General features: G+C 39.5%; 1 protein-coding gene across 1 annotated transcript in view; it reads right to left on the bottom strand.

The window, feature by feature from the left end:
* Nucleotides 1–15,228, bottom strand: part of nrg3b (neuregulin 3b) — a 218,378-nt gene extending 203,150 nt beyond the window's left edge. Inside the window, exon 1 of the mRNA XM_075457485.1 lies at nucleotides 12,748–15,228. Coding sequence (XP_075313600.1) covers nucleotides 12,748–13,591 — 844 coding nt within the window. The 5' untranslated portion in view covers nucleotides 13,592–15,228. The remainder of the gene's footprint in view (nucleotides 1–12,747) is intronic.
* Nucleotides 15,229–26,892: the final 11,664 nt, after the last annotated feature.

Here is a 26,892-nt window from a genome sequence, read left to right as displayed (position 1 = left end):
CACTGGTTACTACAAATGGAAAGAAAATGCTGATAAGGTGAAGTGTGAATAGTTACAGTTTTGCAGGGCCAGTTTTGTGACAAGTAGATGTCAGGGTCTAGACTAAAACTACAGACTGCAACAAAATAAGAATATTATGGTTGCACTGTGGAAAGCTTTATTTTTTCATCTAATAAAAAATTGAAGTGGCCACTTGGACCAGTGTGGTTTCTTTAAATCAACACCATATCCTCTTCTCAGAATCAGGAAATCTGTCTGCCTTCCCCTTAATCTAGCTCCACTTATCTCCATGCATTGATCTTGCACACTGACCCCACAATCTTCCCAGTGACCGATCTCAACTTAATCTTAATTTTTCTGGCTAATGCCACAGACTCTCTCTGGTTGTGCTACTGCCCTTATCTTCACTTTTCCTCCACCTCAGCCTGCACTGGTAACACACCATCCTTATTTGATACAGTCACACTCTAGAACACAGTTCTTTTGTAAAACATCCGGTTTAAGAATAACAACATGCAAAATAGTCACTCGGATACCCAGCTGAGGCTTTAAAGCTTAAGCTATTATAAAGAGAGGGTGAAACCGATGGACTGAGGCAAACTCACCAAATGCTATCCCACAAAGGCAATAAAATATTCCATCATATCCCTGAAGCATCCCGACTCCAGCTGGGATCAAAGAGTAGACTTGATGACAGAGAGTAGTGTATATTAGTGCTTTCAATGGCAGTGTCTCACTTTCATCAAACCATTCATTTCAGTCCATTAATACGAAGAAAAAATACATGATAGGCCTTGGTGTTTCAATTTCCACACTAAGCTTGAAGACAATTTATGAATCCAGGAGAAGACACTGGAGTATGGAGGGTAAAAAAAAAAAAAAAAAAAACTGAATGCAACTCACATGCTGGTGCTCCTTCATGGCATTATGACAATGATTGATTGATATGATGATGATGTTGCTATTTTTTGTCATTTACTGGGCAAAACACATCAGTATCTAACAGCTGACAGCCCTGACAATTTTAATACGTCCTCCCAGGTTCTGCAGTAGACTGCATAAGCTTGTAATTATGCAAGGCCCAAAATGCCCCATTTTGCAGAATACTCACTATTCAAAGGATCAAAAAAGATTCCACATCTCACCCTGTTTCTTTCCTTTCAGGCAGTCTGTGACAGGTGTTTTAAAGGGAGGAGTGCTGTTGTTGTGAATGTCCTATCAATGATTCAATGCAGCACATCAGATGGAAGGAAAAAACAGAGAGAAAGATGTCTCTGCCTGGATGTTCGAAGGGGAACTTTGAATGTACAATTCACAGAGTTGTCTGATGGGTTGGGTGTGACTGTGATGGATGTTCTTTCAGTCAGGTGAAGCTTCAGCATTCCTAAACCTTGGATGTCTTAGGTCACTTTGAGTATAAACTACACCGCCAAATGCTTTGTTATGATCTCTAGATCCTTACACTGTCCTATTGAGGAGCTGAAGCTCTCCACCCACACATTCACACAAAAATCCTACTAGATCTGTAAGTTGCTCTTACACATTACGCATACTTTCAGCGATAGCTGGCTCTCTCAATAAATTTACCAGCACAGCAGGTTATGAACTCCCCACTTGCCCAAGGTTTGAGTAATAAAAATATTTAATCGAAGACTAAACCAATCTTTATTACTGGCAAATATGAAGACTATAAATGTGTCTAATCTCTATTGATTTTATTGATGATATACAGTTCACCTCACCTACTACAAGCAGGTTTTGTTGTATTTCCTCAAGCAGAAAATGCAGCTTGATGCATTTGAAATTAAATAAATGTCATCTTTCACATCTGTATACCATTTTTTTTTTTTGGCAAACCGCAACTGTGCAAAGCAGATCCATCCAAAGTGTATGTTTGTAGTTTGTATTAGTCGGCAAGTTTGGGCAACAAATGCATAGAGTAGAATCATGTAAGATGACAGCGTAGGGGAATATGAAACACACTCCAGAATGATCACCACGCAAGGGCTTTTGTCTCGTTATCTGTGGGAGTGAGTTGACATTATCCCCGTGGATAAGGTTTTACCATGCATGGATTACCACATGAGACAGGCCGTGTACACCCTCAGGAAAATAACATGAGAGGACCTAAGTCAATCCCCATCTCCTTCTTCACTTGCTATTTATCTGTGCCACGATCAGCACACAGGCTTCTGAAAAAGTATTTGAAACAAAAGCATCTGCTGTACCCTGACAAGAGGCACTAGGTCATCTTTCACTGTATATTGAAAAATCAGGCAGACAAACACCCAACAAGATGTTGTAGTCTCTGAAGCCAGGATAGATTCCTTCATATATGTTTTATAAATAAAAATACATTCCATTTACAGGTAGCATCTGTTGTAAAAAATAAATCAAAAGGAAATGATTAAGCTAAAAATAGGCGCACGCTACATCTAGAAGACTAGATAAAAGCTCATGTAAACAGACTTCTTTTAAAATTTGTCTCTGAAGTTGCCTTCCTCTTACCCTTGGGAGAGGATTCTACATTTTGGGAGCAGAGATGGGGAAAAAAAAAAAAAGCTATGATCCTGGTGTTCTCGTTGTTTTTAAGCTCTAACACCGGATGATCAGACTGCCTGAGAACTTACATAAAACACTTGCTCTGCCATGCAAACAGATCCACAAGTTTTGGAGACACTCAAAAGGATATTGAATATAGGCCCGAATGCAGGAAGGAGCCAGTTTGTTTAAAAACCCACTCTACTTCAATTAGTATGACGCTCTGACTCATTTTAGTTTTGTTCATAAGTCTAACAGCAGTATGTTGAATTTTCTTAAATTATCAAGATAAATTTCTATAAATCGAATGTCCTCCATGAAATGCTAAGGTAAAAACAACACATGAAGAGTAATGTAGAAATACAGTAAGAAAAATTTCTTCAGAATTTTTTTGCTGTGGATTTGTAGGAAAGTTTTAACAGCATGAGTTCTCTGTGAGGAAAAATAAATCCCATTCTCAATGGAGATGTTTTTCAATTTTCAGGATATTATCTAAGAAACTGTCATAGTCATGCTTAGAAAATACTGAAAAGACAGCACAGAGCACTTGAACTTTCGGTTTTAGATTTTGGGGTGAGCAGAGACAACTAATTCCTGCATTTTGAAGTACAGAGTTATTCTTTTTCTTCTCCTTTTTTTAATATCAGCTTTAGGGTTGTGCTTTCATCGCTAGAGAAAGTACCAACTCTCCCCCTGTGACTGAAGCATCGCATATCATCTTTATGCAATGTTTCACAAAATAACTATAAATAATTATTTGTTATCCATTTGGCTTTTACACTAAGGTGCAAAAATGCAAATGGAAGGTATTATTTAAGGCAATTATGTGTCATGCAAAGCAATGACTGAGGAAGTTACACCTATGTTGGTTTAAGATCTGCACAATATGAGGACCAGAAGAATTTCAGAGGCCTTAAAATAAGAAGCAGCATGGATGGATAACAATAATGAAATGGTCTCAGTTCCTTCTAATTTCCCTTGGCAAAATCTTGAGGATGTGTCGACACTAGCTAAATGGACTGATGAATGATACCCTTATCTTTTCCGGTACACTTATAAGATAAGAACACTCATTGGCTCCATATTGTCAGTGATGGGAGGTTAATGTAAAAAAAGATAAAAACACAAATGAAGAAAAGAGACAGAACAGAGACGCAAGAGGGTACCTTAAAATAGAGGACATGAGGATGAGAATAAAAAAGGAGAGACTAAGTATAGAGGCATGAATGATAGTGGGAGGGAGGCGCACAAGAGAGAGGTGACCTACGTCTCCACCTCCACAAGCCACAACAGCGCTCTCCATCTCAACCAGGGCAGCATGCCACATTTCCCGTCACTGGGGGTGGCAGCAGGCCACACATTGCAGTGAATCAATCCAACTGCTGCAACCTCCGCCATCCACGCTTTCCTGCAGGCTCATCATGTACCCAGATGCTATGTGCAAAGCAGGGTAGTGATAAATGTTCTACATGCCGTGCATCCCTCAGTCTAAAGTCGTGAGTTAAATATCTGCGTGTGCTGAAATAATCTGGACTTAGATACAGTTTGGGGAAATGGATGCAATATCGTCTTCACAGCTTGAGATAAATTACCAACAAGTTATACTGAAAAAGATAATGCATCGCATATGTCCTAAAATTATACACACAGGTCTCCTTTGATTATCTGTTATGTAGCTTGAAAAATGTTTTTCATAACAGTAATGAAGTCTTTATAAAACCACTCTGGCAGTATTCTATCTACAATGGGCCCCATTCATCCAGCCGGATGGGAAAGAATTCAAGCTACTGTAACCTAAATCGCAAATGGCACTGTAGCTGTTGCCACTTTCGGTCCCCTGGCCAACAAAAATTGGCTGTTATTAAATTCATCACATCCCACCAAAACCTGCCTCAAAGCCATAACCACCATCACATCCAACCCCCATTCCCTCCCTTTCCGTCTTATTCGTTTGCAAATTGATAACAGAACCAGAGACCCCACAGGGTCTGTAATTCAATATTGGGATCTAACAGTCTCAGATCAGATATGATGGACTGTAATCCTCTCTGCACTGCCACAACCATATGCACTACTATATCTCCGAGCCCCATGAGCTAACAGCAATTCACTGTATTCTCTGCACATAAATGAATGGCAGAATGAATTAACACATGAATAAATGAACTAATGAATAATGGGGGTTTTAGGAGAGGCCAATATTGCAGTATCTGAGAGTGGCAGACTTGTGTGTGGTGAGCTTGAAAGCATGTAACTGAAATGAGTGCAAGAACGTACTCCCCAAGCACACTGACATATCACCATCATAGCCTTCAAAATCCTCCTCTAAACCAACTCCTAATTCTTCCAATTTGAAAAGAGATAAAAAAAAAAGCAACTCATGTTTAGACACAATAATGATCCAACAGTTTACTTTCAACAAGGATTATTTATTTCCTCAGTCTAAGGCCACCTTTATTTCTCTATGGAAGTATTAGCAACAATGAGCCTTGTGGGTGGCGATATGGATGAATTTGTGAAAAGAGACGAACCAAAACAAGCCAAACGTGAATCTTATTGTTCTACTGATTATATGTCTGCAGATCTGTGTGTATTCCTCCTAAAAGCAAGCTTAAGGGCCAAATACCATACAATAAAATCCTACACCATGACTGCCATTAGACCACCAAGTATAGGACAGCTCAAGTACTTTTTTTTAAAAGGAAAGCTTCATCAATTATTCACACTTCCGGCAAGACACATTTCACATGTTTCTCTTACAATACATGAATATTTCAGCCCCAAGCCCCCTCCCATCCAACACCCTACCTCTTCTTCTCGCTGCCATCTCCCAGTAGACATTTTGTCCATATGAATCACACAGTGACATTAAGAAGCCCTAAGATGGCCCCAGTCAGTATTTACAGGCACGCTTCCTCTAAACCATTCCCCGAGTTCTCTGACATCTGCCTGAGAATCAAATGACACTTAGAAGCATTTGATAATCTTTACAAGATATCCACTGCAGCAGTGATGCAATATTCATTTCACTAATGTGAGTTTTCACACCGTACATTAAATATAATATGCAAAGTTGTAGCTTTTGTACTGTGATAATCTATGATATATCTGCAATGGAGAGCTTCAGCCGAATTTACAATAAACGAGAAGATACTGTTGTTTTTTTGGTTCCATTCATTTCACATTTGTGGGAGTATTTTTGTCTTAAATCCTTATGGTTTTGCCTTTATGAAAAGAAGAGACAAAGTGGTGACCTTTGAGTCTCAAGCCAGATTCCTTCAGGATGCACTCGTTCCCAGGCCTTTTACCACACCCAATAAGATCTATATGCTCCATGTTACTAAAGGTCAAACTTAGGGTTAGGTTCGGCCACAGTTGAGATATCCCATGTCAACTAGAGCAGAAGGGATATGTGTACACTGCCCTAGAGGAAATGTTGCCTAAGAGGCTCAACTCAAAGATCAAATGTCACATATTTAGAGAAGATGACATGTAACAACTACCCAAGGCTCCAAACTTGGATGCTACACAGTCTGTACCTGACCACTGTGTGGTATGTTAAAGCAGTTTCACCTTACTGTCTCTGAATAGTTAACACATTGGTGCTAATCCTAGCTTGTCAAGTATGCTCTCGGCAGCTGAATATCTTACAGTAATGAGCGATAACTAATGGACAATAAGCTACTTTGGCTTCAGTTTCATTCTTGGCGAATCTGACCACTTGCTTTTGTGATTTATCATCTTATAATAAAACAATAAAGATCATTCCTGAAACCTACGATGACACAGTCATACTCCACCTTGTACAAAGAAAAATATAAGTTTACAAGCATATCTGACAGTTAAAAGTCATTCAGTCCCTACATTTGAAAAAGTAGAACCTTTTCCATTTTTTATTGCATATTTGACAAACAGATTTAGTCATTTCAAAAGTTATTGATTTCCAGTTGTGCAACTAATTGATAGAAAGTAGTGTGGTGCTTACTGTCTTCATCTATCTTTGACATTATGGTATAATATTTCTTGGATACTCACACATAGTGCTATAAAATATATGTATGATGTATAATAGCCTATAACACATGAGTAGCTGCCTCTGATTTGCATTAGCTGATGATTTTGCTCTGTACAGGACACATGGTGCAGACATCATGGTGACAGGAACCGAGGTGAAATACAGATAATACCTGGAGGGCAATCTGCATGAAAATGAGAGATAAGAATAGATCAGGTAGAATTGTGGTCTAAGATGTTAAAAATGTCTAGCCAAGCCTCATTAACTCAACTGTCATGTCTATATTCCTTTACCTTGCCACTGGATTCTTATACTGAAAGTCTTTACCCAATAAATCCCTGTTTTTTCTCTTTTATAACTGACACACCCCATTTCTGTCCTGCTTTCTATCATTCTTTCTCCCTTCCTCTCTCCCGGCTGTCTGTACTCTGGGATCTCTCCCACCCTCTTCCTCATTGATTCTTTATAGTTCAGTGAGTCGAGCACAGCACCAGCAATGGAGAGGGCATGAGATCAATTCCCACAAAATTTCAAACGTTCAGTGTGTAGTCGCTCTAGGATGATTTGTCTGTGGGCTCACCCCGCTGAATACGTAGATTTATTCTGCTTTGTAATTGGTGCCCATCAGTGTCAAGTGTCTCTGCTTGCTAGATGTTCAGAGCCAATACTGCAGAATGCTGAGCAGTTCTATTAATTTGCATGTGAAAGGTACATGCAGACATCTTTTATCGTCTGATGAATCTCAGCTATGCCAAAATTTTAAGGAAATTTCATAGGTTTTAAGAAGCCTGCTTGATTTATTTATTATATGAAAATTTACCTAAGCTTTTTTTAATGAAACTGCATGTCTATATTCTTTGCACAACATGTGCTGCACCATATCTAGGCACCTTGATTTTTTTCTAATGCCTCTGACAGCAATATAAATAACTGCTATTATTGGTAACTTAAAATTTATACAAGCACATTATGAATACTAAAACAATTCATTTTAAATGATAAAGCTTCAAGTATACCTAAAGGAAAATCTGATGTAGAAGTAGATGCCCCTGCTCCACCAAAAACTCAACCCATCTGTGTCATACTGTAGATGTGTCAAGCAGTTCCAAGGAAGAGCCAATAACTATTCCTTATACCATCACCACAGATAAAAATCCTGTTACTCCTCTTTTAATTTGACTGTTGTAGGTTTACATGCAACAGGAAAGCCCAATGAATAAATACGTAAATGAATAAATAAATAAACAGTTTGAGCTAAAATGTCGCTCAGCCTCAAACTAGGAAGATATTTCCAAATTGGTGCAGCTGCGCACGCAGAGCAGAAGCAGCTCTGCTTGAGCCAGCCTCGGCGAACAAACAGAGCATGTCTCTGGAGAGACAGAGGGGCCTCAGAGGCTGTCTGGCAAATCTGAGTCTGACCTCCCTGGAGAGAGAGGAAGAGAGGGAGACACAGGCAAACTGGATTTATATCTTTGTTTTTAATCCCCCTTGCACGCTTCACTGGTCCTACAGTAGTACTTTGTGCATGTACAACCAAGGAAAACAAAACAGAAACAAACATGTATACAGTTTTCATGACAAAAAAAGCTCCCTTTTTATTTTCCTGTCTCATCAGAGAAAGCGATCGCCTCTGTCCTGTGGGCCACAGTAAATGACAGGCTTAACTTCAACAACTATAATGATGTTTGACTGTTACTCAGACTGTGATGGCAGTTTGTTTCTGTAGGCTTCACTTTGCTTCTTGTTAGGGCTGCTTGATTATGGTAAAAAAAAAATCATAATCACAATTCATTTATTGAATTACATTATTCAATATTGAGATCATGCTCCTTTAACATGATTCTCAATTAACTGTACATAATGCATTTAAGAAGAATTGTCTTTCATTTTCAACACTGGCAGCCTTTGAACATCAAATACAATTGTACAACAAATAAAATAATAAATGTTTTTGGGGACACAGGGTCTCTTCAGCAACAAGTAGTCCGAGACTACAGAGTGCGTTTGAATACAAAGTCTCCATCCAAATATTCACAAGGAGAGGTCTAAGGGCAAGGACAGGTGTGACAAGAGGCTATGGTAGAAGACATGTGTGCACCTTTAAAAAGGCCACATGAAATCTGCAAGGTGAGTGACAGAAGGCCAAAGCCTCCCCGACATTAAGGTGATAGCCAACCTGCACCTCCACCACACATCACTGAAAGAATTCCTGGCAAAAGACTCACAGTACTGAGGAGACTGAAGAGCAAACTGCAGTGAACGATACTTCCTCAGGCTCACCAACAGAAACCGCGTTGTGACTTTCATTTCCTCCAGGAAGATCTTATTGACAAAACTCTCTGTCTCTAATCGGGGTTGGAGCTGATCATAACAGAGTAATACTGGGTTCTCAGTGCATGGCCAAAGTCAACTTCCATATCTGATAAAGTTGTGCTGAATTTCCAACACATGGCATAAAACAGGTATCACTGCGAAACAGGATTCAGCACATTCATTGTTTCATCTCGACAACATTGTGTTCATAATCATTGTAAGCCAGAATCAAAAGAGATAATAAAAGCTGCCCAGGTCTATTTCTTACTAAACAGTCATTATATTGTAGCTGGTATTGTTTTCACACTGTTATCCCTTCCCTCTGTGCGTCAGCATGGCACATTATGGCGCCAGTGATGACTACTGTACCGAAAAGGCTGCTTTGAGTCCTTCAGCTGGTGAATAATTGTCTGCCCATCGGCAGATTTTGTCAACACGATAAGGACACAACTCTTCCAAATACAATCACAAAAATAATAAAAATAATAAAAAAAAGATCAAAATGACGGGTTTGAAGATGGCTGCAATCTGTTTATTGTCAACCACAAGGAAAATCCTCTGAACAAGCAGTTCAAAGAAAGAGGATTAACTAACTAATAACCATTCAAGTGCCAAAGTATCCAGCTGACAAATTAAACCCATAGGGAACAAAAACAATCTTTCATCATTTTTGCATGCTGTAAGTGCACAGCTGTTTATATCAAATAGCTGTTTTTCACTCAGCTGATTTACAACAGCTTAGGTAGCTGTGTCAGTTTTCATGCATTCAGGTTCTCGCACAGTTGGAAGATGTCCCCTTAAATTCAAAAGTGTGAAAGCAAAATGTGGTCCTACATATAAAGGTGCTGACTGGGAAACAGCCGCTGATTTCAAAGAAAAACAGACCTTTGAATTTTCGTGACAAAAATTTGAATGTGGTTGGATATTCACAAGGCTGGAATTCTGCTTGTGAGATGTGCATGGAATTACAACCAATTCTCACAAAGGAAGATTTCTTTCAACTGAGAAGCGAGTTGAATGGGACCAGAGCCAACACAGCGTCCCATGGTTATCCAACAGGCATTCATTGTGCACTGCTCCATTCGCCTGTTATAGCTCTACTTCTGAGCCATCTGGGCTTGCATGTAGACGGTGGAGTCAGATATACAACTCTCTCAAATGGTGAAAACCAAATGATAGATTCATGAATATGGGCAAACACATGCAACATTTTTGTCTGAGATCACAAGCGAGCCAGTTTTTGTGTAAGTGCCCATATGCTCGTGAATGTGAGCTGAGGAGAAAAAGAAAAGGAAAGAGAGAAACCACAAAAGCAAAGCAAAAATAGATCGTGCAATACAATGACAGAGAGAGCAGGCACAATAACCACAGAGAAAGAGGGAAAGCAAGGAAAGAAGACAAAAGGATGAGGCAAAATATGCCTCTATCCCCAAGTGACAAGCTGGTCGGTGCTTCAGGGCAAAGAGACAAGGAACAATATCAATGAAAAAAAAATGAAATATTTATTTTTTAACCTCCTAATATATATGCAGTCCAGATCAACTGAAAACTGAGACTGTGCCTTCTATCTGCATCCGCACACATCATAAAATAAGAGATGACTTAGCTATGGGTAAACACAAATGCACCTGAAACAATGTTTTACTGAGCATTTCATCATCTGCTAAGATATTTTCCATGTATCATTTCACTTTAAATATGCTTCATTGCTCAACTCAGGCTTTTACAAGAATAATACAAAGGTTATACCTATTAAGGGAACAATAAAGAGAAAACTTTGAGATTTTAACCTATAGAAACAACACTATTCACACTGGACACATTTTTGGGGAACCTTGCGACTACACAAGTATATTTCTAATAACAGATGATAGCTGTAACTCTGCCATTACCCTTACTGAATAATCTGGCTGGTAAAAAAAAATATTTTAAAAAAAAAAAACATGCAGGCAGTTATGATTGCAAGTTCTTGACAAAAATCACAGAGTTTTTTCAAGTATACTTACGGGGACTTGATAATTGAAAATTTGAAGAAAAACAAGAGTTAGAAATATACTACCTGTAGAGCCTATCAAAGCTTTCATTCATATTAAAAAGTAATTCATTTGCCCTTCTAAATTTGTTGGCATACATTTCAGAGATTTATAAAATAATGACAAAATCTTACCCCATTTAGTCAAAACTCAGTGAGCTTTGCAGACCTTTAAAATGTTACCCGTTGCCTCACAGATGCACAAAGTTATGCGGGAAAAGCCTCTTCCCTATGCTGCAAACTTGCTGGAGACGTAGCAGAAACATCAACCTCCTGTGATAATTGCTCATATTTGAAAGCCTTTATTAACAAAGAGCAGCTTTACTAAATGTGCTTTAGCATGTGAGGGCTGTGGCCTTTTATAGTATACAGCACAAACAGATGCTTCCTGAAGTTTACACAAGGGAGCTGCTCGCTTTGGCAGCTTTCAGCTGTTTGGCAGCTCTTTGGCAAGTGATGTAATTGACTCTGGAGCAGCGGATTATTTAGCAGGAGGAGTCTGAGGACTGTCTACAGCCATCTACAGCCGGTTATGCTGAAAACATTTTGCCCAAAGATAAAGAAGAAAATCTCACTTGATCACTATTTATTGGGGAAATCGATGCCACAGATAAACAGGAATTCAGTCAACTGGAACTTCTGCCAAAACATATGACCCATGCAAGAAACTAGAAGAAAATAAGGTTTCAGGTTTCATAATTAACAGTTTGTCATTGCTGATTCATGATAAATCCACATACAGGAAGCTAAGATGAAAATAGAACTTATGAATCAGAGTCTAAAGACTCATTTCTGCACACATTCACATTCACATTATGACTAGACTCACATGCTGCCCCACCAACATCTGAAAAAAATTCTGCAACATGTCCCTTGTGGAATTAATCATAAAGCCTTCTTCTTTGACAGTGCAAAATATGCAAAATTCCCAGCTCCCGTGCTTTATTCCCTCTATTTCCCTCAAGCCTTTTCTACACGTAGCCCTCTCCATCTGCTTTCCCTTGTTCCCACTCTTCTTTCTCCTGCTTTGTTATGCTCTCTGCATTCGAGTCTTTCGTTTGCCATCCTCTTAAACTTTGTGGTTTTGCAAAGGGTTTCTCCTCTTATTCACCCATTTCTATTCCACTTCCACTTGTCCTCCGAAACCTTGTTCTCTTCGTTTCCATCCTACCTTCCCTTCGAGACCCCTTTTTTCCGTCTCTCTCACACCCCATCTCCCTGCAGTGTGAAAGCGGTACCCGCAACACTCTTCTAAATAGGATTTGTGGCTTTGCTATATCTGATTCCTCCAGACAGGTGAGAGTAAACCTTTCTCCCAACTCAACACCTTACCAGCTACTGTTATTTGTTTTCATAAAATAGCTATGCTGTTCTTGGTCACAACACATGTTGGAGAGCTTTCATATTCCAACACTGACAAAATGGACTCCATCCTTTAATTGTACTTCAACCACTTCGAAGGGAAAAAGAACCTTCTCTGGAGGTAAGATTCATATCGGATTAATGCATAAGTGAAAGATGAGAGGGGTGAATTCCTGAGAATATCCCCTGATATCAGACCATGCTAATGAATACGATCAGTATTAAGCTCCTGGAGTATCCATTTTCATGTGAATATAAAAGGAAAATGTATATATTCTCCAAGCATGAGGTGTAATAAAGCAAATCAACCAAGAGAAATGTCCCTTACGCAGGAATACAGGTAGATGTAATAGTTTCATACGACAGTAAAAAATCTTCTTACTGCCATGCAGGACCAAGAGCTCTTCTGTTACACTTAGCACAAATTCCACATACAACCTCACACAGCTGTACACACTCACACAACAAAGTAAAGTGAACTTACGTGTCCTGAAACGGTGGTGTGGGCGTGTGGCCGGGCCTTTTCCTGGACGCCCATGATTCCAGCGTGATGTGGGCTTCATCGGGGCTGTCGGCTGGGAAGTGGTCTGCTGTACCTTAATAGTGCTTTTCACGGTAGCTGTAGTTGTGGTGAATGCTGTGGTGGTGACAGCAGGAGAAGTCTGTCCTGGCTTTGGGTTGGCAGCTCCATTACGTCCATTACCAGCACTCCCTCCTTTTCTGACAGTGCTGCGAGGAGTGACCTCCTTTTCATTGGGAGGTGGGGTGAGTCGGGTGGTGCGAGTAGCAGAGGTGGTAACCACAGTACCACTAATGCGGGTGCCAGCACGGTTATGCAGGTGTGGAGCACGATTGCCTTCTCCACTGGCAGCGCTGCCATTCGCTGAGTGGTTTGCTGGCGGCCCTGACCGAGTTCTTGGCGCTGGGGCGGTACCATCAGCAGCTAGCGGCGTGGTAGTTGACACCATTGCTGTCGTTGATGCAGCTAAAGTAGTGGTGGCGGTAGAAATGTCAGGCCCCTTGGGCATGGCACTGGGTTTTGAGAGAAATATAGGGTCTTGTCCAATGCTACCTTTGGGGTCCACCAGATCAGTGGGAACATAGTCTTGGACAGAGCCCACCACAATCCATTTCAGCAGCATGAGACTAAGTCCAAGCCCCACAAAGCCCATGACCAGGGGCACAGCACACAGCCAAGTCTGCTGGCGAGGCCACACAGCACAGGGGCCACAGCGAAGTGGGCCAGGGGCTCTCGGAGATGCTTGTTCAGCCCCTGGCTCCTCCAGCGTCATGGCCGCCAGAGTGCTTGCACCAGATCTCTCACTCATCCTGCCTCAGCCTTTTGTCTATTATGAGGAATGGGAGGTCAAACAGGTGGCCAAATGATAAAGGGACAAATGCAAGGAAGGAGATGCGGTACAGAAGAAATGCTGTGCATCTTAAGTAAATACACTCACAATGCCTATCCTATTTACCTACATGCACAGATGTAAAACAAGAACTCACAAGCACCCACCAGCAGAGCAGACACAATACACGCACAGTCAGTCACGTACTAATTAAAAGCTGGCACAGCACTCAAATGCATTCACATGCAACATAAGCTACACTCCCTCTGGTGGACAACAAACCAAACACACACATACACTCATCAACACACAAATGCACGCGAAAACTCACACTTCCACAGGAGCATACAGGTTATGGACAGGTGAGCTGAGCGGGTGGGCGAGGTTTGGTGGGGGAGGGGGTTCGGAAAGGGGCGAGCTTCACTGGAGTTCGGCGCTAACGAAGCGATGATAAATCCAAGGATGCTTCACTCTGTGTTAAAAAGGCGTCGCAAACATAACGGAGGGGAACATCGATCCGTTGCGTGGTGAGCTTCAGACTAGAGCTGTAAATCCATGCGAGTGTGCGCGTGCTTAGACCAACAACCCGGGCTACGGCAGCACCCTGGTCCACTATCAATTGGTTGATTATCGCCCGCATGTGGTCCTCAAAAGACAAACCAAAGGTGTTTCATCTGTCGATCTCAGTCTCTTGGGTTTCATGAGTTCATTTCACGTTACATATATAAAGGTCTTGCCTTCTTCACTTGTCTTTGCTGCTTGCTTCAACTTTGCCTCTGAAAGCCTCCAGGCACGGCCGCTCCGTTTGGTCGCCCCAGCAGGCAGTAATCCAAGCCGGTGAAATCAACGAAACTGAAACGAGGCAGTGCAGGAAGGATGTGAAGTGATCTGCCAATGAGATTTGGGTGATGTTGTTGTTGGCTGTGCTCTGGGAAGCGGGCTTAATCCAACTGATCCAGGTCCAATCCCTGCGCTGACCGCCCCGCTCTGATTCCCCGTAATGACAGCAGTGTGTTACCAGAACTGACAGTCTGCAGTCAGACTGCGATGGTAGATCCCGTGTTACTGCTGGAAGAAAAGAAAAAAAAGCCCCGACGATTCGTTTACCTTCGCTGCATTCCCACAGTGGTGCAGGCAGCAGAAGAGTAGAGGGAGAGAAGCGAGGATGGGGGTAGAGAGGGAGGGGGCTGCCACTCTGAAAAAATGATGCGGCGGCTGTTCTTGTGGGCTGCAGACTGGGGAGAGACAGAGAGTGAGGAAGGAGAAGGGAGGGAGGGGAGGCTTGCTCAGTCCGCGGTGAGTGATGTGGGTTCCAGGGCTCTTATCCCATCCGGCGCTCTCCTCCGGTTCATCTCCGTCCTCAATCCAAAGTGACGAACAGTGACTGCCCTGTGTCTCCTCCTAAACTCCACGGGTGTAGGTGTGCGCTGACTCACTTATCAGCCAGAAAAGAAATGGGTTGAAACGGGAAGGTGGAGGGAAAACAAGAGAAAAAGCACAGATGCGTGTTGGCTAAGCTCTGCAGCAGATGCAGATAGGAGGCATAGGAAGGAGGAGGCGGCGGCAGCAACAGCAGCAGCAGGAGCAGCGGCGCGCACACGCACGTACAAGAGGCGCTACCACAGACACACCCCAGGGAGCGGTGAGACCGAGGGAGGGAAGAGAAGGATGGGAGGAGGAGAGAAGCGCCACCCCGACGTTTCCACCAGCGGCACACAAGAGCAAACAAACCAAACACCAGGGCTCATAATTTATTGGGGGAGTTAGGGCGCTACTTCAACTTGATACTTCAGTGGGCAGTAGATGAATCCCTTACTTTACAGTTCACGAGGGACTACTGCTTTAGGCTCAAAGCCAGACAGGTTTTATGAGCAATGCGAAATATGAGTGAACAAATGGCTTCCCCCGAAGAGGAGGGTAGAAATAACCTTAAGTAAAATGAACATGAACGAGGTGTAGCTCCTGGGTAGATAGAAGGAAAGTGTTAGGACACTGTGGTGTCTTCTGGCATTTGCTGGTTAGATATTTTCTGGACCGGTTGCCAAATAGGGCCACGCTTTTGACTGTGCATTTGCACCATGTGCATTTGGACCATTTGTGTTGACTGGAATATGGGGAAGACGGATCTGTTTAAGCACCATGTGTTCAGAGTTCACAGTTCAGATCGAGATATCACTTACTTCAGCAGAGTTTTTTTTGCTCCTTGCCCGCAGAACAGGCCAATCATTTTGAATCTAGGGAAACAATTCGCATGTTTACTGTATTACATGAAATTCAACTTGCTGACAATTAGGCTAGGTAAAACTTGGTATCTCTGTACTCAGGTGTTACGAAAACATTTAGGTATTTAAAGAGCTGAGAAAGTTGCTTCTGAAATGTGAAGATGTTGTGGATGTGAAACGTGCATTAGGGGTTTGCAAAACTGCAAAAATGGAAAAAATTTTTTAGGGTGCATAAAGGACGCGAGGTACAAGGTAAAGATAAAAAGGCAGATGAGACTAGAATGAGAAAAAATACCTGCCGCTTTTCCCCCCATCCGATTTATATAAGCATCTGCAACATGGTTCTAGATCCAAAACCTCACAATCCTTTCTACAAAATCCCGACAATTCGATTCAGTCTAAACTGCTTGTGGCTCATGGCTAAATGTATATACAGTTTAAACTCCCCCGCATTCCTCAAATGACACCTAAATTACGCCATCATAAATTAAGTCTTTTTCACAATAACTATTAGCATTATACTGTACCCTGAGGTTGGGTTCTCAATAGATTTTAGTAAGTATCAGGACATTATTAACGCATCTGAAGTCATTGCATGTCCTCGTGCTCATTCAGATTTTTTATTTAAGGCTTTTCTTTTGTGTACAGAATACAGACTGCTTTGTTTACTGCTTTTGGAGCATAGGGGTAACGTCCTTTGAAGATTCCTTTGAACTTGACAGGCTGTCGAAAGTCGTTCCCGCCCATGAATCTTTAGAGCTCCTTTCACCCCTATAAAGCATATGAAGGTTCTTAAGAGAAACAATTAATCGAAGCATCGAAATACTACACTATTGTTTAAAATTGTGTAAGATTCTTTTTTTTATTATTGTTTCTAAATGAGTTAGTGTTACGTTTCCTGAAATAATATTTACACAATAATGGTTTACAAATGAGATGAGAAGACAAATTAAATTTTGACAGATCATGCAGAGTGCTGAATAATATCAGTTATCCCTCGCTTACTCAGCCAATGACTTGCTGTTGTTCAAATCTCCTACACTACAGCCAATGACCCAGTCAGGTGTCTATAATGCTCCATGTTCTGGAGTGAACAGCTTCCAATACACTTGGACTCTCTGGAGAGAGCCATTTTGGTCAGTGCCCTTGATGAATGTTCACTGATGTATGTTAAAGTTCATCCTATTGCTATTTCACTTACAGTGGTCTTGGAGGGTTGTCTGTTAAAGGAGGTATAATTTCATCTGTTCCGTTCCCCTGAGTGTCTGCTGGTCTGAGAATATTTATTTGTTTATGGACAGATGCAGACAAGGGTGTGAGAAGTAGTGAGGCCAAGTGGCCAATCATCAAACCAGTTTACACCTTTTTTTCCCCCACATCCTTTTAGATACAGATTATTGTATCCACATTTTATTTTTCCCCTCACATAATAAAATCCCCCATTGTAAAGTAATGAAATCCCATGAACAGCATTTAACACTGAAAAGATAACAATGTTACCTGAATGTTCTCTAAACCTAGTTGCTGATTTACCCTGATTTAGGAGACACAAACAGTATTTATAAAATGCTGAGGTGCTGTTAGTAAGGTGGACTCTGCATGCACACAGCTGAATTACAGGGGAAACAAGTTTCTTTTTTCAAAATGGAAGATTTGATTGCAAAAAGAACTGCAGTGGACTGGAGCAGTAGTCATCAGATATGAGTGATGCTAGATCAGACAAGGCTACTTGACATTTGAGCAAGGGGTGTGGGCCACCTGAGGCAGAGATACAAAATGGTCATATTGCTCCTCTTTCTGGTGTCCTAACAGTTCTTTCTCCCTTGGGCTTTAATCCTCCAAAAAGGGATGTTTCATCTTTTTGTCTTTTAATTTTTCTTTTTTATGCATGCAAAATGCATTTACATTATGCAATCATCAAGTTATCAAATCTTCAGTCATCTGCTAAAAAAAACTCCTATCTTTGTTATTCCAATAATGGAAAAACTAAACATTTCAATATCTTTTTTTTTTTCATTTCAATGCAGCCCTTTCATTCCAAGGTTGACAATGTGAAAGAGTGTTCCTCCAGAGCTGAAGATGTACATAAGATATTCCATGTTGTCGATTCCCCCCCCCCCCCATTCTAATTTCCAATTGTCTTTACATAAAAGGATAAAAGTAATCCTCTTAACCCTTTGATGCGCAACATGGGTCAAAAGTGACCCGGCTGAGTTTAAATTGCAATAAATTAACTTTATCATTCAATATTCAAGGTATTCCTCAATTAACTTGTTTTTAATCATCATGAATCCTTATTTTATTTTTTTCTTTCTTACTTTTTGAATAAAAACCCTTTTTGTATCACTACCCCTCTAATGCGCAACATGGGTCAAAAATGACCCACATTCATTTTCTATGTTGATTCATGTATGGCTGAGGGTTTTTATGATATATCTCTGAAATAAATTAATCATTAATCATTTTCTATTCCAAGTAAGCAGTAAATATCTTGTTTTTGTTCAGCACAAATCTTTATTTTTAGTTTCCTCTCTTACTTTATGAAGAAGCACAACTTTGGTTTTTCTACATCTAGTTTACACACATGGGTCAGACAGGAAGGACCCACATGCATTTACCATTTCACAGCTCAGCACAGCTCCCATCACACATCTAAGTACACTAAGTTTTGTTTTTCAATTATACTAATATTACTTTAGAGATTTCTTGATGAAAGATAACATTACATTACATTATATGATTATTAGGTTTAGGTTACCTTGAGAGTGAGTACATTGTCAGAAAGTTACAAATAATTATTATTAGCTAGCTGTTGACATATTCTATTTTAGTTTGGGTTAGGGGAGGGTTATGTGTTATCTGTTATCATGGTTCTGTTATTTTCTGTCTAGGTTCTGTTATTTAGTTCCTGTTTTATTTTTGAAGTGGTTGTCCTCTTGTGTTCTGTTCCATATTTACTTACTGTCTTTGTCTTTTTCCTGCTCGTTTTTGATTCCTCACACCTCTGTCTTCTTGTTTTGTTTGTTCATCCCTGCCTGCTAGTGTTTTCCCCACCAATCCATGTTCTGCTCACTCCCCTCACCTGAGCTTCTCCTCCCTCTCTTCACCTGTTCTTCTTCTCCTTTGTATTTAAGTTATTTATTTTGTTGTTACGTCATTAGTCTTCCAAAGTAAGTCTTGCCGTTCTGGTCTTTGTCTGGTAGTTGTATTTGTATTGTTGTCGTCATAGTCAAAGTCATAGTCATGTTTTCCCTATTTGCCTTGTTCTTCCATTTTCTGTTTTTGGATCTTGCCTATAACCCTTTTTGGTGATATTAAAGATGCTTTGTTCAAAGTCCCTCAGCCTGCAGTGTCTGCATTCGGGTCCACCTGCTTTGCCACCCCAAAAACCTGACAGTATGTACGTGTGAAAAAATGACAAACATGTTGCAAATACTAAATAATTGTTTGGCCCCACTCACTACTAAAGTAACTACTTGAAAAGAGTTAAATAGTATTAAGTTACTTTATTTTATGTCACACTTGGATGAATGGGTAATTTTTGACCCATGTGTGTAAATTCGATGTAGTAACATAAAAACTACTTTTGCTTATAAAGTATGAAAGTAAAAATGAAAATAATGATCAGTGGTGATCAAAAACAAGATATTTAAAAAATACTTGGAATATTCAATGATAAATTAAATTGATTTCAAAAGATAGAACAAAGGGAAACTCAGCCAGCATGAAATTACCTTGGAAATGAATGCAGGTCATTTTTGACCCATGTTGTGCATTAGAGGGAGTGTGCATATGTTGGGCATCAAAGGGTTAAAGAAATTGTAATTAGTGACACCACTGTTAGTATTAGTCTCTTATAAAAAGAAAAAAACACCTGCTGTAGGGTTCCTCTCCTAACCTTTCTTATGTTGTCAGCCTCTATCACTGTATTGATTATTATCCTTTGCAAAGTATTAAAAATCAATGTTTCCTCTCACTGCTGGTGTGCACATTAGAACATCTCCAGGGAGCCACTGTTTAACAAGACTGATCTGCACATTTCCACATCTCCCCATGATACATAACCTTGTACACATCCCAGAAAGAGATGCGTTACTCTTGTTGTAGCCAAATATTTGATCTTTTTCTTCAGTACACCAAATGCCACTGTTTGTACAGTATTTGGGTACCAAAAAAGTCAACAAGGCTTACCAGTTATTGAGAAGTGAAGACTAATGGACAACAAGTATCCCTCAAATCAAAAGTGGGAAAAGAATTTCAAAATGCATCTTTTTCTTTGATTAATTACCTTCGGTCCTGCACCTGTGTAGAGCCCGTAAAGGTGAATGCAGTTGTGGATTGTCCCCAGGCCACCTCTGTAAAACAAGATAAGTTCTTAATAGGGATCACCCTTTTTCTTTAAACAGTGGTTCAGTCTCTAGCATAGGACTACTACTTTTATGATTAATGACTAAGGAAAGGTCCTTTTTTTGTTACAGCTGAACTCCAGGAACAGGCTTTCACAGACCACAGGTGACAGGTTACTAAGGCTCCAAGAATAATTATTTGGTTCAACATTACTGTGGACTTCCACTTCTGGTCTTTTTCTGTCAGCTATTTAAGTCCGAGGTGGTCCTTCAAAAGATCCAACTTTTCTAAGGATTTAATTTCTCACAATCCTGCACTTCATCACAAACTCCTGGACTTTTCTTGTAAGTAATGTTGCATTTTCCTCCTTGGCCTTAAACACTGATTGAAATGAGCATATAAGAGAGTTAATCAGGAGTATCCTAATTGCAATGCCTGGCTGCATCTTGTTCATCCACTTTAAAATCCCAGCGCTTTTGGGATCAATGCGCAGGCAAATACACTGCAGGTCTTTCTTACTGGAAAGTCTCCATTTAAAAGTCAGATGGGTTACCTGTCAGAGCAGAAACTTGACATGAGATCAAGGGACCTTGTTAGGAAATATGTCATCCGCTGAAGAAGAGTCACAGATTTCTTGCTGAGTACCAAGAACGACAGAGCAGTGACATAGACCAATTCAATATAATATACATTTGTGACATTTTAACAGGACTGAACAAAATATATCAGTTTTGAATTTTCCCATGGTTGACTTTTGGTTTTGGAACATCAGAGACTGGTGAGGCAATTTTAATTTTAATACTTCTTAAACTGATGGACATAATGTTTCATCATACTAAGCAAAATCTACTTTTTAAGTATACATATTCACACAAGTAGTATATAAATGTATATTAATATAGAAAAATTATTTTAAAAAATCATCTAAACCCTTAAATTTGTCCAAGATCATACAAAAATGTTTGTACATTCTATGGAACTATGTTTCCCAATAGCTGCGGAAAGGTCAAAAGACTGGAAAAATTGTGTGATTCTAAAACAGACACCAAGTGGAAAATGTTACAGCTCAGAGGTTGACTGGCAACAAGCTAGTCACATGACTGGGTCTAAATAAGCATCCCCGAAAGACCCTCAGAAGTTAAGATCACTCTGTGAAAAACTGTATGTATGTCTATCAAATATTTCAGGATGTAAAATTGCAACACAGCAAATGCTTCCAATTTGATAATACTCTCTTGATTTCAGAGAAGGGATTTGCAAATCATTGCATTTTTAAAAAAGAATTCTCCATCTGCATAGTTATTATCATTTTTCAACAACAACAACAAAAGATTGTGCATGTATATCAAAAATGAAACGTGCACTTTCAACTGGAGTAAAAGAAAAAAAGTGTTTGCTTATGGAGACAGCCTCTGACAAAACAACAACCTCTCTGTGGGTCCCGGCTTTATCACTCGTTTGTACTCACAGGTCAAATTGCAGCGTGTTATCCAGTGTGCTTTTTCATTGTGTACACAACACAGCTATCCAACTTTTCTATCAGGCTCTCAGTTACAGTTTATCAGAGGGGACAGCAAATATCCCTTAAGCAGTGGTCAAGGCTAAATGTTGTCTAGGTCTACGACAGCTATCTCTGTGTGCTTATATAAACAAGAGACTGAGACCAGAAGCAGCAGATAGAAGAAAACAAAAAGCAGAATCCAGAGCGCTGTCCATGGTGCTGACTCTGGAGACTAAGATAAATAAAATTACTATCCATCACAAAAGTCAGAACATTTTATCTCCACTGAGTAGAAAATGACAACAGCCACTTTTACCTCCCAAAGACAATATAAAACATTTTTTCTTTAATTAGCCTAATTATAAGATATTTTACGTATGATGTATGTTTTTGTATCATTAAAAACACCAACACCCTCATGCCAGTACAATGATAGTATATGCACCAAAGTTCCTTATCTGAAGCATCATGTTACTTGGGGCAGGTAGACCATGTTACAGCTGTAGCGGTAATAACACCCTTAACAAGAAACATCACAGAAATTAGCGATTAATATTCCAAATTTTTGAGCACATGCTTCCAAATGGGATCAGCTGTTCTCAGCCGTTGTTCCCAAAAGCACTAGACCTGCCGTCACATTTACAAGGAGTTCTTCATAACGTAGTGGGGTGGGAGGAGGTGGTGGTGGTGGTGGATGGAGTGGACAGATGTGTCAACTGTGATATGCTGTGTTCATATGCATTGCAGCTTAGCAGCTATTTGGCTTTTCCCATACGTACAGTCAATAACAAATTTAGCTGCTGTGAAGAACCTTAAAAAAATGTTTCGCATTTAAAGCCAGAATACATTTACTGTGCGATATTAAAGATAGTGTTTTTCATGCATCACTTGTTTACCTTTATTGCTTGACCTGCAACTACTTACCGGGAGGGAGTGTGTTACTCAATGGGCAGTCCTGGTCCTCAGAAGCATAATAATTGCATGGTACAACTTTATGAAACTGTGAAATAGCTGAATTTCCTAGAGGTTGTATTTCCTCTCTTCCGCTGTGTAATGCGACTTCCTTGATCTCTTGTAAAATGGAGAGAGCAATTTCCACCACTCTATTTCATTTTGATACCATGTTGCTTTGAATCAAATGTTTCTAAATCTCCAGATGCTGTGACAAAGAAATATCAATTATTAAATGTGACTTTTGCAGAGGTTTTAAATCTTTCATCTCTTTAAAATCAAAATAGAAACCAAATATCCTACCATGTACAGTGTGCAAATAGTATGTGACCAAAATATACATGTAAAAATTGCAATACTGCAAAAAGTGAAACATCAAATCCTAAGCACCATTAATTCAATCTGCAGGGAAGCATCATACACATATGTTCACACATTTCAATCCCCCTGTGAGAATGACTTGGGAAACACTAACCTTAATGTTTTATTCAAATGCCGGATAAATAATACATGATATATTGTGTGAATCTGTGTGTGTGCTTCATGATTTTATTTATTTTTTATTTTTTAATTGGCTCCGCAAAATAGTCCTCTGACCAGTGTCACATACTGGAGATATAATGAGAAGCACATTGAATGAAGGGTAGAACAGAGGGGTGCTGTGTAAAGCCAGACTAATGTGTTGTTGAAAAGGTTGTTCATTTTCTTTGAAGTACGGTTGCCTAAGTTACTCATCTATTGGCAATGTGTTAATTGAGTTAATTGTAGAACACCTCCAGTGTGGAAAAATAGAAGTGAGGGCACAGTCTTTAAGCTATCTACCACTCTGAATGTGGTCAACCAACTGTAGCCAACTTCCATTTATTTGCTTTATTTTAGATATTTCACTCACTTTGTTATATCCCCTTTGAGGCTTTAGGATGCTGTCTTTGAAGCTGCCAGGCAAAAAAAGAAAATTTTACTTTGTTTAAGACGTTAGATTTTTTAACATCTGCTTCATTTGGACCTGCAAATTTAAAACGACCATTTGAGACAGGACAGGAGGTTTAGTGGCTGTGAGGAAAGCTGAAATTGAAATAGCAGCTTCAGTTTCCCATCATAGAGGGGTATCGAATGGACAGATAATGTGGCAGATATACTGTAAATTAAAACCACTTAACCCTCTGAGGTCTTTGATCACGCCGGCGTGATCAGACGATCAGATGACGTCATTACGGCGCCGTAGAAAACAAACTAGGTCACCTGGAGCATATTAAATAGATGAAGTTGTGCTGAAAAAAAAGATCCCAGATGGTATATAAAAGGCAAATTCAAAACTATTCAAAAAACGACCAAAATGGGCTCAGACCACAGAGGGTTAAAAGTCATATAGTTGACTTTAGATGGATCAATTTGTGGGTGGCAAAAATATGTTTTTCATCTAAAACTCATTCACATATACTTCTCCAAATTGGATTAGCCAGCTGTGATCCACTATAGACACCATAACTATGGATAATTACGTCATACACCCCCACTTAAAAGAATCAAATATAAACCTAAAAATAAAAGAAGCATTTAACAAAAAAAAAATGCTATTTTCCTCACAGGTCCTAACTGAAATAATTCATTGACCATGATGTTATCAAACATATGTTGCTGAAAAGCCATTCAAATTATTTTGAGCTAGGGAGTGACTGTGTTTGTCTGAGTTTGAAATATAGATCCGATTTGTGTGCAGTATGCCTCACTAACAGCCCACACCTGAATATGTCTCCACATGCAGATGCTTTTCTTTCCCCCTCGACACAGTACTTGTACAATGATTGTTCAAGAACAGAGACACGTAGTGTTAGATTGTGGGAGGATTTAAAATGTTTTCATGATGACTTTACTGTTCTGAAATATTCAAACACATTTACAATCCTTTTCGTCATAGGAGAAATCATTATTCAGAGTGACTTACAAGTGAGGAACAACAGTCAAGCTTCAGTATGATATGAAACCAGTATTTCAGTGATGCCAAACAAATATCATGAAAGGGAAGAGAGTTGAATGGTAATCTGATGAGAATTTTTTTGTGTTCCCATGTTTTTGTGTTTACGTTTTTTCTTTTTTTCTTGGTCACATTTCAGCTTATTGCCAAAAAAAGACTTTGAAACCTACTAATGTAGGCCCATAGGTATTTTAAGATGCTCATGTTTTAAAAACAAACAAAAGTGGCAGAGCAACTACTAAAAGTTAAACAAGGGAATTTATTAGTGTCAAAGTCACTTGTAAAGGTGAGTCACTTATACATAATTGTACAAATTTAAAGAGATGCTTTGACAACTTCTGCAGGAAGTACAAAAGAATAACAAACACGTAAATGTGACATAGGCTCGTTTATGACTGAAATTTACTTCTACATATTAAATACAGTTCAACCTTCGGAGACTTGTAGGCAAACAAACTTTAATTCTTGCATTGCAAATATTTTCAACAAATTTTACACACAAGCAGCAAAGTGCTGTAACATATTACAATCTTTTTCAACAATTCAGACTGGCAATTACACTCCTCACTTTATGATGCACACACAAAGAGTTTGTCCTTGTATTATTTCTGTTTATATCGCAGCACTGTGATGCCATGTAACACTGCTGCTGAAGGTCTGCAGGTTTGTTGATTCAAAGTGACATTTCACACATACAATCCACAACCTGGTTCACACTGTAGCTCAAGGGAGGCCTTCCTCCTGTGTGCATCACCTGTCCACCTACATCAAAGCCCGTCCTATCACTTAAGCACAACACTGCTGCACATTGTAGTAATAATCAGGACAGATATGAACTTATGTAGTGCATTTTTGGCAGAACTACATATGTATTGATAGAATTTCACTTGACAGTTTATGAATGTGTAAGTAAACTGTACAACACAGCATGTCACAAAACCAATAAAGAAAATTAATGAGATCAAGTTTTAAATGGAATAACACTGAGATTGTGATCTTCACGACCATTATAACACAAGAGGAGATAGCATATTTTGAAGGAATGGTGACCCAACTATCCAGTAGAGTTTCAGAGAATAGTCAAGCCAATGCCCAGACATATCAAAGTAACTCTAGAAGCATGTTGTTGCCCAACACCTTAATGAGACACTGGGTTTAATTCCTTAAAATGTCGCCTCTCTCAATATAATGATCTACTTTAAATTGGCATGTTTGAGGGGGAAATAAGAATTCATAGCACATAATATCTAGTCTATTTTGGCCCCATCAAATGAAATGCACAAAAAGGCAAAGCACTGAACCTTCAGTTTTCTTTCTTTAAACTTACTCAATCAATTGTATACTTAGTTAATAAGATCTTGCAAATGCCAAAGAGTTTAAAAAGCATACTTGGTTTACCAAAGAGATGGAGTGATTGCAATAATACCAACAATTGAAAGGTAGGACTAATCAATCACTAAAATAATATAAGAAAAATCTTTGTTGTGTTCAATCAACACATGATGACTATACTGTCACATTGCCAGGGTCAGCTTCGTGCAAATAAAATAAAACCTTCAGCAATCCCTAAACAGAAATGTATCATTCTTCAGTGGTTGATCAGAGATGATACTGAACTGGATGGAGTTGCAAAATACAGAAATACAGAACAAAGTACAAAATTCAACTAATCATTGAAAAGAAGTACTAATTAGGAAAGAATAATAAGATGTAAAAAGTTATCTAAATGTGTAATAGCAGATGAAACAAAAGACTGTCCGTGCATACGAGTACTGCCTTTAGGGACACTAAACAGCCGCTCAGATGGGAGCAACTGAAACTCTGCTTTTAAAGGATGCTTAGTACCCAGAACAATTGGCTGTGCCTTTGAAATGAATCTCTCTTTATATGCATGAAGAGGGTCATTAAGGGCAGCAGCAGCAAAATTGCAACAAGTCTTGTTTTGATTCGCTTCTCTTTTTAAGATTAAGACAAACCTCAGTCATGGCACAAGAAATAACAAATTGCCAGTGCCAGTGATCTGACGCCCATTAGTTGATTGGCACAGACAAATATTACATCTACACTACATTGTCTGAGTATATTTCACAACATACAGTCTGTGAGTCTGTTATGTTAAACTAAGTGGAGCTATTCTTGACCACTCATGCTGTGATTCTCAACGAGTCTTGACAGGCATCAATTTGACAATGAAACAAACACTGAGAGCCGAGTAAGATATGAGTCATTCTGCAGCTACAGTACATCTGAAATTGTATAAAATGTTTCTTACTGAGAGACAGAA

Source organism: Odontesthes bonariensis, chromosome 23 (assembly GCF_027942865.1).
Source record: "Odontesthes bonariensis isolate fOdoBon6 chromosome 23, fOdoBon6.hap1, whole genome shotgun sequence".
In the NCBI taxonomy this organism is placed as follows: Eukaryota; Metazoa; Chordata; class Actinopteri; order Atheriniformes; family Atherinopsidae; genus Odontesthes; species Odontesthes bonariensis.
The sequence above is the reverse complement of the archived record's forward strand: the minus strand, read 5'-3'. Positions and strand labels throughout refer to the sequence as shown.